A 14,860-nucleotide genomic window follows, 5' to 3' on the forward strand; every position below is an offset into this window, starting at 1 on the left:
TTTGGTATTCCCCCCTGAAATTTTTTAACTGACAATGCCTTTCTTTCTCCTCCATGCAGAAATAGCCCGACAGGCTGCCCAGATGAAACTGATGAGAAAACTGGAAAAGCAGGCACTGGCGCGTGCAGCCAAAGAAGCTCGAAAACAGCAAGGTAAGAGAGCACATGCTGTAAACATGCTGGCGGAGCCTTTTCCATCGGTCAGTCGGTCACTTCAGACTACTTTGATCTAAATGAGAGTAGTATAAAGACCCACAGGACCTTTAGGGGGAACTCATGCTGCGTATAGCCTTTACGTTCATATTTATTTTCATCTCTTTTAAAGCACAAGCTTTAATCTTCTTTCTGCTCTAATCTTTATTGCAGCCATGCTGCTGGTTTCCAATATTATGCTTATACATTTGTTCTATTCTTATACATGATGATGAGGCTGCTTAGCTCTCACTTAGATTCAGGACTGGAACCAGACATGTTATATTCTGAAATATATAAAGCACCAAAACATTTAAAGTGGAGAAAAAACATTTTCAGTCTATACTTCCAACACCGCAGCATCATTTTTAGTTTTGCTACTTCCACCTGGAACTGAACTTTAAAATCCCAGAATAACTTTGCACAGTAGTCTTCAGACCTGCTCATGTCAAACAGGCACTGCTGTTGTGGATGAGCAACACAATGATGATCAAAGCGTTTAGCTTTCTGTGTGTTTTTAAATGGTTTAAATCTACTACTCTGACAGCTTGTTCAAGCTGATAAATGTTCTTGTGAAGGATCAATATTAGGCCTACTGCTATTTACTTTGCATAAAAGTTGCCTTTCAATTCCAGCTGAGCTCTGTAATGCTCATATTTATGCATGTACTGCATCAGGGCTGCATCAGTCTTCGCTTCCTCCAGGTTACAGGCTGCTTTGGATGACCTGCAGACTAAACATGCTAAATAGACGTAAAAGAAGCACAATCCTTTCCATTACAGTCCAGTATTATAAATACTTTTGTCCTTTAAAAGTCATACTGAGCTACAAATATTAAAAAAATATAATTGGATTCTTGGAACTAAAACAGACCTTGTTTCTCCTTTAAAATCATAATACAATCCACCATAGTGTCTGTATTGGATTATGGAACTTTCCTGTAAACCACTGGATGCCATCTACCACAGTGTTGTTTGATTTATTACACAGGACAGCTATCACACTCACCTCTGTGAGTTGTATAGGGAAGGTTGGGTGGTCATCCCTGGCATCTAGAAAGCATCAGAATACCTGTGTCTTTATTTATAAAGCTGAGCTGCTGTGATATTTAACATCCTGTGACACCTGACCACAGCAGGGGTTGGCTTTCAGAGTCAGTATGAACTCCGAACTAGAGAGAAAACTGTCTTCTGGTACTATAAACCATAATACTGAGATGCAACACAGCTTGAAATTAGAGACCTAAAAGCTTTGATGTTTCTAATAATATTTGCTTCTTAATTAGTCATTTGTGTGTGTAACTTGTTGATGTTGTGCAATTTATTGTTGTGTAATTTATTCTTAGGTGTTTTTATAGAAGAAATGGCAATGAGAACACATACAGCTTAATTAACCAGGCCTGGTCAGATTAACAATGACCTCCAGAGTTGGAACAGGGTTGTAGTGTCTGAAGGTCTTGATGGTGTTGATTATTCTTCACATTAGTGTCACATTCTCTTTAAAAAATGTTATTGTTATATTAGTGTGTTCTCATATAAAATAAATCCCGATTTCCATGAATAAATGTAATCATCTTATAGAGTCTGAAATGTAGATTTGAAGGTCATTTTCCCCGACACTAATGTTAACACTGTCTTGTCTCGTGTAGCTATCATGGCAGCAGAGGAGCGAAGGAAGCAGAAAGAGCAGATCAAGATTCGGAAGCAGCAGGTGGGTCGTCTTTATGGGGGATTTTTTTTTCCTTATCTAAGTGTCCTGACACACGTCCTCCCTGTGAGCACTGCGGATGTTTTCTCTGTGATCCTTTTTTTTCAATTTTCCATCATTATTTGTAGTACCAAACTTGTTGTTGTGTCTTTTTTGGCTCGCACTCCTAGTGGAATAGAGTAGTTGGAAAGTGATTTTATCTGAAGATGTTTTTTTTTGCAATCTCTAAAATATTAAGAGATTATGCTTTTTTTTTCTTACAGGAAAAGATCAAGCGCATTCAGCAGATTCGGATGGAGAAGGAACTCAGAGCGCAGCAAATTTTAGAGGTACAGAATCTGATCCAACAGCACCTCTGATTAAGCAGAACATTCCTGGATAGCTGCAGCCCCTCAGTCTATAGTGTTTTAATCTTCCTAAAGCTCATTACTGAACAGCAGCATGCATTGGAGGGAGTTGCGTCTTCTTAGGCATAATTCCACATGGAACTAATGCTAAATTGGTCTTGGTTGACGGCTGTTGAATATTAAAATGGCTGTTGCTGCCTCTTCAGACCTTATTTAAATTGGACAGAAAAGTCTTTTTTTTTTCATCAGACAACAGTAACAGTTTAGCATAAGTGGGTCGAGGGAAAAAAAATAGGTGCTGTTTTCCACACACAAACACACATTGAGAGATGCGTACACATCCACACACATATGCTGGCGCACACAATTATACTGTAGGAGCTTCAAAGTGTTTTAGCAGGACTAAATCAATTTTGAGTTGACACGGTTGGCAAGCCACTCTTAACAGGAGGCTTCAACATTTTCACAATTACGTGTTAAAGAGATACATTATTCATTCACTGTGTTTTACAAATTTGACTGGCATTCAGGAGCATGAAATCTTTGCTGGAAGAGAGAAAAAAAAACTGCAAACAATCAGTTAAATACAGAAAAGCACTGACCTGAAACTGATTGATGTATGTCTGCCTGTGTGATTCTTGACCTTAATCTTTATTCATAGGCCAAACGGAAAAAGAAGGAAGAAGCTGCCAATGCCAAAATATTGGAGGCTGAAAAACGGATAAAGGTATGTTTTATGTAAAAGATGTCACGTTACAGTTATAATGTGTGCCTATGAAACCCTTTTCGAAATCACATCATATATATTTCACTTATATCACAGTGTTAGGTATTTTCTGTTTAATAAGGGGTAGCTGGTAAAATGACAGGACAGCCCTTTGAAAATTCCATCAGTCTGTAGTGATTTTCATTATATTGGCACTATGGAAGCATATTGATTTTCCCCTCATCTTCTCATTTTTGCCTTCAAGGAGAAAGAGTTAAGAAGACAGCAGGCGGAGATTCTCAAACACCAGGTAGGCTTTCACTACAAGTTGCTCAGCCACTTCAGTGTAATAATTACAGCTGTATATAGCCTCGCTTGTATGAGAATTTGCAGATGTGTTTGTGTGTATGTGTGGCAATGTGAGTTGAAATACCGGTGTGTGTGTGTGTGTGTGTTTCTTAATTATTAACAAAAGTATTTTTCTTTATTGAACGCCATGCTTATATGGTATTGGTTATTACTTCTGTTCCATAATGTTTTGCCAACTCTCTCTGCCAGGAGTTGGAGAGGCATAGACTAGATATGGTATGGGTATGTTTATTTTTGTACATCTAACACCTGCATCGTGTAACTGGTTGTGTTATGGTTGTCATAGCAATGCATTAAGTGTAGCACTGGCTGCTGTCATACTACATTCTTCTGCATGGCTTTCCAGCAAAACCAACAAAAGAGAAAACGAGTCAGTATGCTGCCTCCATCTGCTCGTCCTGAGGGACAACTGACCCTGTCACGGTGGCCAGGCAGCTTCTGTCCCTCCCCTCTCCTTCCCCCCCATCCTTCCCCCTCTACTCAGAATGCATTGCAAAGGCTGCTAGCCAATCCACACTCACTGTCTGAAAGTGCGCTCGAGGAGTTTCCATCCATCACATACATTGTCTAACTGTTGTATTGGAGTAGCCTGTGTTACCCATGAGTGCTTGACAATTTCGGCCCAGACATTGAGCTTGTGTCTGTTCGTCCGTGCATCTGTTCTGCAGTCCACAGAGTGCTGGACTTTAACCTGCCCCATCCCAGCCTCTCTGTCATTCACTGTTCCTGTACTCTTGCAAAAAAAAATGAACACAGCTACTGAGAATCATTTTGTCTTTATAGTGGAGAGCTCCCCTCCTCATCTTGGGGTGGCGGGCATAGCTCAGCCTTTGCTTGAATATAAGGCTGTTAGAACAGTAGAACAAGGACATAATCAGTTCCACCATGAGGACAAATATGGTTCTTAGTAGCATTTTATTTTGGCCTGGCTCTCCTGCTTGTAGCCCTTCTCACTTGTACACAGTCGCAGCTGAATCTAAAAGTTCTGCCTATCTGTTTCACAGTAGACTAAGACTATTACCGCATCAGCGTCTTGTACTTTTATCATTTGGAACATAACACATTGAGATACGTCAAATAATCCTGGCACTTAAGGTTATCACGTGTTGCATTCAATTTGTTAAAGACCTTTATTGTTTTTGATGAATTGGAAAAAAATGCCACAGGCGTCATGTTCTTTTTTTTTTTTTTAAGCTTTTCCATTTGTAGATAAATCAAACCAATAAGGACAAAGAAATGTTGTAGCAGAGTGCCTGGCATCTAGCCTGTTTTGTTTATCACAATGACAAAACAAGCCTCACAAACAGCCCATTTTAGTTGCTATGTGCTGGAAATGTCCTTGGCAAGACCTAAAAGTGGCAATTGTGTCTTTCTGGTGGATCACAGAGGGAATGACAGCCTGATATGGTGGAGCGGGAAACCTAAAGAGATCAAATAAAATGATAGTCAGTCACCACTGATTCCTGTGCCCTTTTGCAGTAGACTGTGTATCATGCACCAAAGAACAACATCTCATCCTCAGCAGTCACATACTGTGCTAATACTTAAGCTGCCAAACCCACTGAAGTGGAACTGCTCAGTTTGTAGCTACTCTTTGCTCTCCATTCCTTTTTGTCACCCCCCCTCAGTCACCAAATATTATTGGAATGATGTGTCAAATGAACATTAGCATTGACTCTTGTAATAGCAATTTATTATTTTGATTATAACGCCGATGTGGCATGTCAGACGACTTCTGGCAAACTAGTGTTTTGTTGCTTTTGTTGTGTCAGCTTTAGTTTAGAGGCGCCGTCACCGATTCCAGCTGCTTTTCTTTTTTGAGCCTGTCATCACATCTACTTTGTATCGCATCTATGTGTTGCTTTTTGGTTGTCATTGTACTACTGTACTCTTCACTATGCTTCCACCATACATGTGAAAGTGTATACATGTGAAGCATTGTTTTGTGTTCGTTCAAGTACTGTATGGTGCCTCTATTGAATATAGTGCATCACAGTTTTACATTAATACATAATAAACACAGTCGACCTTGAACACTGTGCGTGCAGTGTTTGCCTGTTAATGTGCCTCTGTTTTCTGCCACTCTAGGAGAGAGAAAGGAGGAGGCAACATGTAATGCTGATGAAGGCTGTTGAGGCCCGCAAGAAGGCGGAGGTAGTCCATATGCACACAAATAAATGCAGAGACACACACATCCACACAGAGCCGAAGTCATTATTCCCCCAATGGATTCCCACTTTCTCTCTTTTTTTGTGTGCTCTCTCCCTTCATTCATTTTTTTTTTACACACTTACCAAGTCAAAAGATTCTGGCCCTTAAGCACTTTTCCTTTGAATGCACAGCAGCATTAGGCTGAATTCTAACACTGCTCAGCAAAGTCAAGTAAACCTTCTTGTCTGTTTTCACACACACAAAAATACATGCACACGCATGCACACACACAAATACTTTGCTTCGCTAATGCTCCCTTGAATTTTGTGACTCTCCAGGAGCGTGAACGCTTGCGGCAGGAGAAAAGGGATGAGAAGCGCTTGAACAAAGAGCGTAAACTGGAGCAACGGAGGCTGGAACTGGAGATAGCTAGAGAACTGAAGAAGCCAAATGAAGACATGTGTCTCTCTGATCACAAGGTAGTTCACATTATTATTATTATTATTATTATTATTATTATTATTATTATTATTATTATTATTATTATTATTATTATAGGCAGTTTAACATTTTCCTGAGGGTCAGTCAGTATAAAATAGCAAGACCACATGTTACTAAACATTTTTCTGTGGAAATATGCGCCCCCAAGTGGTTAAAACAGAGTACTGCACAATGCAGAAAATGAGTTGTTGCTACTATAAACTGGCAAGCACCATCTTAAAAACAGTCAATGGGTTTTGTCGTTGTTCTTAACATTGTCCACTTTGCCTGTGTCCAGGCTCTTCCTGAGTTCTCCCGCATCCCTGGACTGATTCTTCCGGGGCGTGCTGTGTCCGACTGCCTGATGCTGATGCAGTTCTTGCGAGGTTTCGGGAAAGTGTTGGGACTTGATCTGAACTCTGATGTGCCCACCCTGGGAATGCTACAGGAGGGCCTGCTCAATGTGGGGGACAGCATGGGCCAAGTTCAAGATCTTCTGGTCAAGCTGCTTTCTCTGGCAGTCTGTGATCCCGGTTTGCCTCCTGGACAAAAGGTCAGCCGCCGACGTTCATTACATCATGCCTCTTACTCTTATATAGTTTATTAAAACATCAAACATCAAGTTTATCTGTGCATATTATTCACTAAAAAATCTGTTGTCATTTTATTTTTTATCAGACTAAAACCATGCTGGGAGATCACCTGACCAACGTTGGCATCAACAGGGATAATGTCTCTGAGGTGCTACAGATGTACATGGGAGCCCATTGTGCCAATACAGAACTGGCTCCTCTGGCCTTCAGTCTGAAGACCAAGGCCTTCCAGGCTCATACGCCTGTCCAGAAGGCCTCAATTCTGGGCTTCTTGGCTAATGAGCTGGCTTGCAGCAAAGCTGTCATAAGGTAGGAAAAGCAGCAGAAACTGAGAGATGTTTCACTCTTAACAGTGCTGAGTACTTTTAATGTGTCATATCGGTGAATGGTTTACCACAGTACTTTCTCTGCCTCTGGAGTGACATAATTAAAACACCAAATTAGAAACCCAACACTCCCATCAGCCAAACACTGAAAAATATATTAATGTTGCTGTTATATTGCTCAACACTCAAGTTAGTCATTAGCCAATAATTGTATGTTTTATTGATGGAGTGGAAAACAATTAATAAAGCCACAGCAGGGAGCAGTAATTTGTAGAAGAGTCTTTTAATTGTATGGATTAAGTATTAACTTTTGCTCTGGGTTATCAGCTATTTTTAATGCTGAACTACTCTTACATTTGCTTTTTCTCTTTATATGTATTTGCTGTGGATATACATCAGTAGAACTCTGTTTAATGGGACTACTTTTTCTCTTGTAGCGAAATTGACAAGAACCTGGATCAGATGGCAAACATGAGGAAAGATAAGATAATTATGGAGGGCAAATTAAAGAAGTAAGTTTTCCTGAAATCTTGAAATAATTTAAAATTATTCATAATGTCATGCTAAACCTGTGTGTGTTTACGCAGGCTGAGGACTATATATGCCAAACGAACTGGGAAGAGGGAGGCCAGTATGGGTCTGGAAGAGAACCAGTCTGTTGGCACTCCATCCTCAGCTGCCAAACGCAAAAGAAAGCTAGGTGCAGACAGTGAAGATGATGATGACGACGATGACGACAGTGATGATCCAGCAGAGGAGGATGATGATGAGGAAGAGGAAGAAATGAAGAAGGTTAAAAAAGTGGAGACATATGATGAGGTAAAAAAAAAATCACAATTTTCCATTATTTAACACTGACGTTGGCAAATTGCTCACAGTATTTATTGTGTCCTGTCAGGATGAAGTTGACCAAGCCACCAGTGTTGAGGAACTGGAGAAGCAAATAGAGAAATTAGCCAAGGTATGCTCCTCTTCAAAGTGTACAAAGGGCTTAATAAAACTTAATACCAGTCAACATAAATGTATAAGGCATCAAAAAATGAATGCATGCTTGGCTGATGCTGATAATGTGTGATCAAACATGCAGCGAAATCATACTGTCTGTTTTATAACTACAGCAACATCATCAGATCAGACGGAAGCTGTTTGAGATATCCCATTCTCTGCGCTCAATGATGTATGGACAGGACCGCTACCGCCGCCGGTACTGGGTACTGCCACACTGTGGTGGGGTCTTCATCGAAGCTATGGAGAGTGGAGAAGGTACATATTTAGGGGCCTGAGCACCGAGTGGTGGGAAGGCCCTATTCTTCTTCTTCTTCTTGTTTATGTCCCATAAACGTAGAAGTCATACTAACATGTAATTTAGCTGGAAGTCAAAGTAGATGTCTGTCACACAACTTCACTTCTCTTCAAAAGTTTTGTTTCCAGTCACATTAACTGTATGCTTTCTCATTTTCTTGCAGCACCAGAGGAACTGGAGGAGGAGCGACAGCGGAGGAGGAGAGCAGCTGAAGAGGTCAAGGTCAAAGAGGAACCTCAGGAGATAGAATTGGAGAAGGAGAAACCCATCGGTCCTGATAAGAAGAGAGTTCGAACTCAAGGCTTGGAGCAACAGACAGATGAGGAAAAAGAGCACGAGGGAAAGAAGAACTCCCCGAACCTCTTTTACCAGCAGCCAGGCTGTGAATCCACACTGTGCACACTCCGAGACATCAACAAGGACGTTAGCAATGAATCTGTGAAGGCAGAGAACAAGGAGAGTCCCCATATAAGACAAAACGGCAGCCCCCTGGGCACTCCTACTACCATGACCACAGTAACACCATCCTCCCCCGCTCGCAATACTCCTGAGCCGGCAACAGCAACAACTCCCTCCATGGCGACAACTTATGACACAACAAACATTGCTCCCCCAGCTTCGACCTCTTTATCCGTCCCATGTCTGACAGCTCCGCGTGAAAGCCCAGGGAACACTCCTCCAGCCTCATCACCTGCTCCTTCTCCACACCTCGCATTCCAAGCCAATGACCAACTGCTCAGAGTCCTGACAGAGCGGAGTGGGCACTGGTTCAGTCTGCTCCCTCGCAACCCCTGTGACCTCTCTTCCATCACTACGACTCCTCCAGGAGCGCCTCGTGTGTCTCCCCAGGCATCCTCCACCCCAGGCAGGGCCAGATCCCCACCTCCGTCCCCTGCTCTCCCTCTTACTCCTTCTGCTGCCTCAGCCTCTGCCAGCCCACTCTCCACCCTGCAGGTAAGGCTGCTAACTATATCTATGTATCACATGAGCTTTCTTTTCTGCCTTCACCTCCCTTATCCTCTTTGTTTTCCCATTTTTCTCCCTAGGTGAAGTCTGGAAGTTCATTGCTAGGAGTTTCTTTTGGAAGCTGGCCCAGTGGTGTGCTAAGTCCCAGCCTGCCTATGTGCAGCAGCCCCACCCCCATTCCAGGCCACTCTCTAGAGGGCAACACAGCAGCAAGTGTCTCCAGTAAGAGTGAGTCACCTTTACCTGGCATTGAGAAACCTTCCTCAATGCCCTCTCCTGCCTTGGAGATGCCCAAATCTCTTGACCACGCCACACCTCGGCCGATCCCAGAGGGTGAGTGACAAGAAAACACTTATACAAAGTACAGCAGAGGCCACCATGAATGTTCATATTTAAAAGTATTCACCTGCCTTAAACATTTCACCTGTCTGAATAACCAGTGATGCACTGGTGTACAGTGTTTTCACTGACATCTGGCTTACCTGCCTGCTTGTCCTTCTTGTCTCAGAGATGCTGGCAGGTTGGTGGCGGGTGTCTGACATCGAAGAGCTGAGGGCTCTAGTCAATGCCCTCCACAGCCGAGGAATCAGAGAGAAGGGCCTTCAGAGGCAAATGCAGAAATACATGGAGATCATCCCGCAGGTCTGCACCAAACACAAAGACGGTAAGTTCTTCAGGCCACTTAATCACTGTGTAACACTTACAGATTTGTGTGCTGTCATTCAAATTTAGTGCCATGCCCTTGATATCCCATCGCATCAGTGAGTGCATCTGTGCATGAATTCATGGCTGACTGATATCTGTAATGTCATTCATCTAGTGGCCATGATCGAGCTCCATGAGCTAGAGGAGAGTCAGGTCAGTGTGGAGTCGGTCCGGGGCTGGTGTGTGGAGGAGCAGGCAATGGAAATGGACATTGCAGTGCTGCAGCAGGTGGAAGAACTGGAGAGGAAGGTCACTGCAGCCAGCCTGCAGGTCAAGGTGAGATACCTAGACACAAGCAGGAATACAACAAGAAATGTTTAACCATGTGGAGTGAAGACTGAGCAGCAGAATTCCTCTTCCAGGGATGGACATATCCAGACCCTCAGTCCGAGCGGGAGGACCTGGTGTATTACGAGCACAAGCCCCCCACCAAATCAACGCCAGCATCAGCAGACAAGGATTCTAAGGACTCCAAAGAGCACCCAGAAGAGCGGGGGGAGAAGGGCGGGGTGATGCGTCACCCGGACAACCCGCTGGACATAGCAGTGACACGTCTGGCCGATCTGGAGCGCAACATCGAGAGAAGGTACCTGAGGAGCCCCTTAGGTACCACCATTCAGATCAGGCTGGATAATGTGGGTACGGTCACTGTCCCTGCCCCCGCCCCATCCACTAGTGCTGACAGGGAAGGGTAGGTCATTTCTCCAACCAAAGCTCCCCACTCTCCCACTGAGACCCTTTCCTCTCTCTGTGTGTGCTTTATGTTTCCCATATCACTCAAACAGTGAGGTTCTTTGCTACTTTCACAGCACATTTTGTGGTGGCTTTTTGCTTTTTTTTTTTTTTTGTCTTGTGCAGTTGTTGTTTGGTGGGAGGGGCCCCACTCAGTTTCATTTTCTCTACAGGCAATGTTTATTGCCATAGTTTATTTTTGTTTCGCCTGTCATCTGCATGGTGTGCATCAGTAACCTCAGTAATGGGCTTACTTATGGCTCCCACTATATCGTATACACTTACTCTATCTGCATGAGCAGTCCCCTTAACATGACAAAATCGGTGTATACCTTTCCCCAATACCTCACACACACCCTCAAAATCCTCATGCCTGTTTCTGCACAGCTGGAGCTCTTTATGATCTGCTTACTTGTTGGCAACTGGGTCAACCAATTCTACTTTTTGTGTGATAACAAGGCCCACATATCCACACTTTTTGGTGGCAAGTTTTGATTCTCATCACCGTGATCTTCTTTTAGTGGCGAGGAGGAGGTCGCCCCCGGCATGAAGATGTGGAGGAAGGCCCTGAGTGAGGTGCGCAGTGCCGCCCAGTTGGCCATGTGTATCCAGCAGCTTCAGAAGTCTATCGCCTGGGAGAGGTCCATCATGAAAGTGGTGAGAAAATAGCACAACAACAACAACAACATATTTTCCACCCCACTGGTTAAAAACAAACTCTATTCATTAAGTGTGCATTTGTGTTTTTAATGGATGCTCTTGTTTTGTAGTACTGTCAGATGTGCAAAAAGGGAGATAATGAGGACCTCCTTCTGCTCTGTGATGGCTGTGACAAAGGCTGCCATACTTACTGTCACAAACCCAAGATCACCAGCATCCCAGAAGGAGACTGGTACTGCCCGGCCTGCATATCCAAGGTACCAGTGCTAGTGGTTTTTTCTAATTGTGTTACAACGGCCTCATTAATAATAGAGTTTATATAGTAAGCTGAAAATAAGTGGATAGAGAGATATATAGTGTTATGCTTTTAACCACAAGGACACCAGGACAAGGAATTCTCAACAACATTTTACACTTACTCTAAAGTTTTATTGCCTCTTACATTTTACTGTCTGCAGCATGGATTTGGCTTTTATCCCGTTAAATGACAATAAAACTCATAACTCATATTCATGCTCTGAGAAACAAATTTTATCGCTAGTTTTACATAACGTTTAATGTTTATGTGGTCAGCATTATTTGTAGTGTAAGATATGACAAAGTCAGAGACTGTTTGCTTTTGTAGGCGAGTGGTCCCTCCCTGAAAAGCAAAAAGCCTCCAGCCAAACCAGTAGCATCTAGTGGAGGGGGCAGCAAGAAAGGCGGAGAGGCCAAGAAGAACGGGAAGCAGGCGGGCAATGGCGAAGTGTCGGAGGACGACTTGGCCAGCGCCAGCAGCACGCCCAAGAAAGGAGCAAAAGACACCAGCAGGAAGCGGAAGGCAGAGGAGAGCTCACCTGCTCTGACAGCAGCCAATCAGGAGAGCCCTGTGTGTGTGAAGCGGGCCAAGACAGCTCGAGACAACAACAGGGATCTGGGATTATGCAGGTATGTTCACACTTGCTCTTACTTGTCTTGTGGTGAATTTTTCTTTTATGTGTCACCTTCTTGTAAATAGTTGGACCCCAGCTGCCATTTAGTGTATAATGGGTGTTTAAACCTTCTTTAAAACCTCTTGTGAGTTTGTAAGAAAAGAAATGTTTTGTTTTTGTATTTTCAACACAGTTGGGTTTATAATTATTAGCTCATAAAAACACTTAAACCTCCATTCATTTTTTTGGGGCAATAAAAATAAATCTGTAAACACAAAGTTGAGATTAATATCATCTTTTAAGTTTGGCTAGTAGTGCAAATGGCAGACTTCAAGTTCTGTTTTTGTTCTCTACTTCACTCAACTCCAGAGGGACCTCTGGCTTTTGAGCTGCTAAATGCTCACCTGTTGTGTCTGCCTGCTGTTTGTTCCCAAGCTGCTAGTGTACAGTGATCTTTTAGAGGTTTTCATTGAGGGCAGCTGCATGCTGTGGCCCAAAACATGAACCACAGCAGCCGCATTGTCAGACAATAAAAAACAAAACAATGAGCCACTAACCCCCTGGGGACCCTGGGTGATTGCTATGAGAAACTCATTTACACAGTCACTGTAGTGGCAGGCAGCTTATCTGCATTATATCGGAGGGTTTATGATCTCTGTTTAACTATGTGTTTGTGTGTGTGCGACAGAGTGCTTCTTGCTGAGCTGGAGCGGCATCAGGATGCATGGCCTTTCCTCACACCTGTCAACCTGAAAACAGTCCCTGGGTACAGGAAGGTCATCAAGAAACCGATGGACTTCTCCACCATACGTGAGAAGCTTGTGAGCAGCCAGTGAGTTCCCATCGCTTCTCTTTGTCTTTTTCTGCTTAAAGCCCTCGGGCCTTTGCACAGGATTCAGTGCGGTTTTTACACCACAGAAGGTGTAAGTAAAATTCAGTTTCTGATTCTGTTTTTTATTTTTATTTTTTCATTTTAGGTATCAAAACCTGGAGACTTTCATCATTGATGTCAACTTGGTCTTTGATAACTGTGAAAAATTCAATGAAGACAATTCAGACATCGGCCGGGCTGGTCATAACATGAGGAAGTTCTTTGAGAAGCGCTGGACTGAGCTTCTGAAACAAACAAACTAAAAGTCATTCAGACTCTCCAAAAACCAGTTCAACTTTTTAAACCGCAGCACCAGGTTTGACCTTTTTTCTGATGGAGAATGTGGCTTTGTGGGACAGAAGAAGAAGAAGAAGTCAGCTCCTTAATAAGGGAACCCATGGTGTGCTTAAGAGAGATGTCACCTTGAGGGGGGGAAAAAAGTTGTTACATGAGGTGCGCTGGATTTATTACAACAGGGAATAAAGCCCCAAAGAGTCCCAGAGAAATGGGGTGTTGTAGTGCAATACCATTCCCTGTCTCAGAACACTGCACTGAATAAATCCTCAAATGTCACTGATGTGTCTGCTCTAGAATACTTTCCACTACTTTGTAAATAGTCTTTTGTTATTTAATCGTATTATAGTGAATGTATTTAATTTTGTAATAATTATTTATGAATCAAGGTCCACTTCATTTTCTATGAAAAAGGAGGAATCAGCAAAACTGCTTTGAATTAATAAAAAATAAAGGAATGTGTCTTTGTGTTATAATTTTTCTCCCAAATATCAAAGCCAAGAAAAAAAACTGTTTACACTGTTCAGTGCTTTGGGGCATCAGAGGACTGTATTCATTTTGTTCAAACTGTAAAACTGCATTTATTTACAGGAACAGCAGAGGAACAGTTAAGACAATGGTGATTCATGTGTATATACTGTTTATTAATGTCAATATTATGTCTTGTTTGGAACGATGTGTAAAAATTGTTTAAGAATATTAAGATATTGTTTATGCCTTAGAATGATTGTAGCATTCTATTTTAGTGAACGTGATGAAAACATTATCATAAATATTGTTTGTACAGTATATACATATCCTCTGCAAACACTGTGGTATCCTTAATCTTGGTAGTGCCTACCCTTCCAACAGGGGCATGTAGGGGATGTTATTGTTTTTTAGTTTTCATTCTTATGACAATTATTTTTTTATATGATTTCAATCCAACAAGGCCTCCAAAGTTGGACAGTGACACAGAAATCATTCCTCACTGTAACAGAGAAAAAGAAAAAAAAAAAGGAACAAGCATTCAGTTATGCTTCCATAAAGCATTTCCTCGTAATCTGCCACAATACAGAGGACCTAAGGCCATTTGTAACCACTGTGTTGAACCTTGCTGTGTGTTGTGGCCTGGTGGAGGCAGCTAGATTTTTTTGTACACAAGTCAAAAGTACTTGAAGTTACTTTATTTAAGATATTGTGGAATAAAAGTATCATTCTTTTGTAGGAGCTTTATTTTTCACTAGTGTGTGGCACGGACCTATTAAAAGGATGTTTTTCAACGTAAGTGAATTGTCTTTTTTCAGTTTTAATCTCATGGTGCTTTTGATACAAAGAATTTTGGTGGATCTGTGTATAATTGCACTTCAAATGTATGAATAACAGACCCCTGGAATCGACTCCAGCCCCCTGTGACCCTGTTTAATTTATGTTTATGTATTTTATTCAACAGATTGATATAATACAGCCTAGAATACCTTCCTTTCTTCTTTCTTATGTAGCAGGCAGCAAAACAAGTCCAAGCAAATTCAGTGATGTACTCCCAGAGGCTCAATAGATAAATTGAGT

The 14,860-nt window shown here is 42.2% G+C and overlaps 1 protein-coding gene across 13 annotated transcripts in view; it reads left to right on the forward strand.

The window, feature by feature from the left end:
* Positions 1–14,514, forward strand: part of baz2ba (bromodomain adjacent to zinc finger domain, 2Ba) — a 62,164-nt gene extending 47,650 nt beyond the window's left edge. For 3 of the 13 annotated variants that reach the window (XM_028401001.1, XM_028401010.1, XM_028401006.1), the window contains 24 exons: positions 60–152; positions 1,840–1,901; positions 2,162–2,227; positions 2,907–2,972; positions 3,217–3,261; positions 3,510–3,542; positions 5,409–5,474; positions 5,810–5,950; positions 6,250–6,504; positions 6,630–6,853; positions 7,308–7,382; positions 7,458–7,689; positions 7,769–7,831; positions 7,989–8,133; positions 8,337–9,127; positions 9,220–9,472; positions 9,648–9,803; positions 9,960–10,120; positions 10,207–10,535; positions 11,098–11,233; positions 11,347–11,493; positions 11,862–12,163; positions 12,836–12,979; positions 13,125–13,281. In XM_028401001.1, the coding sequence (XP_028256802.1) occupies positions 60–152; positions 1,840–1,901; positions 2,162–2,227; positions 2,907–2,972; positions 3,217–3,261; positions 3,510–3,542; positions 5,409–5,474; positions 5,810–5,950; positions 6,250–6,504; positions 6,630–6,853; positions 7,308–7,382; positions 7,458–7,689; positions 7,769–7,831; positions 7,989–8,133; positions 8,337–9,127; positions 9,220–9,472; positions 9,648–9,803; positions 9,960–10,120; positions 10,207–10,535; positions 11,098–11,233; positions 11,347–11,493; positions 11,862–12,163; positions 12,836–12,979; positions 13,125–13,281 (4,142 nt within the window). Of the gene's footprint in view, positions 1–59; positions 153–1,839; positions 1,902–2,161; positions 2,228–2,906; positions 2,973–3,216; positions 3,262–3,509; positions 3,543–5,408; positions 5,475–5,809; positions 5,951–6,249; positions 6,505–6,629; positions 6,854–7,307; positions 7,383–7,457; positions 7,690–7,768; positions 7,832–7,988; positions 8,134–8,336; positions 9,128–9,219; positions 9,473–9,647; positions 9,804–9,959; positions 10,121–10,206; positions 10,536–11,097; positions 11,234–11,346; positions 11,494–11,861; positions 12,164–12,835; positions 12,980–13,124 lie in introns of all 13 variants that reach the window. The other 10 variants (XM_028401014.1, XM_028401012.1, XM_028401003.1 and 7 more) reach the window with 6 other exon arrangements.
* The last annotated feature ends 346 nt before the right edge of the window (positions 14,515–14,860 follow it).

This window comes from Parambassis ranga, chromosome 3 (assembly GCF_900634625.1).
Source record: "Parambassis ranga chromosome 3, fParRan2.1, whole genome shotgun sequence".
Taxonomy (NCBI): domain Eukaryota; kingdom Metazoa; phylum Chordata; class Actinopteri; family Ambassidae; genus Parambassis; species Parambassis ranga.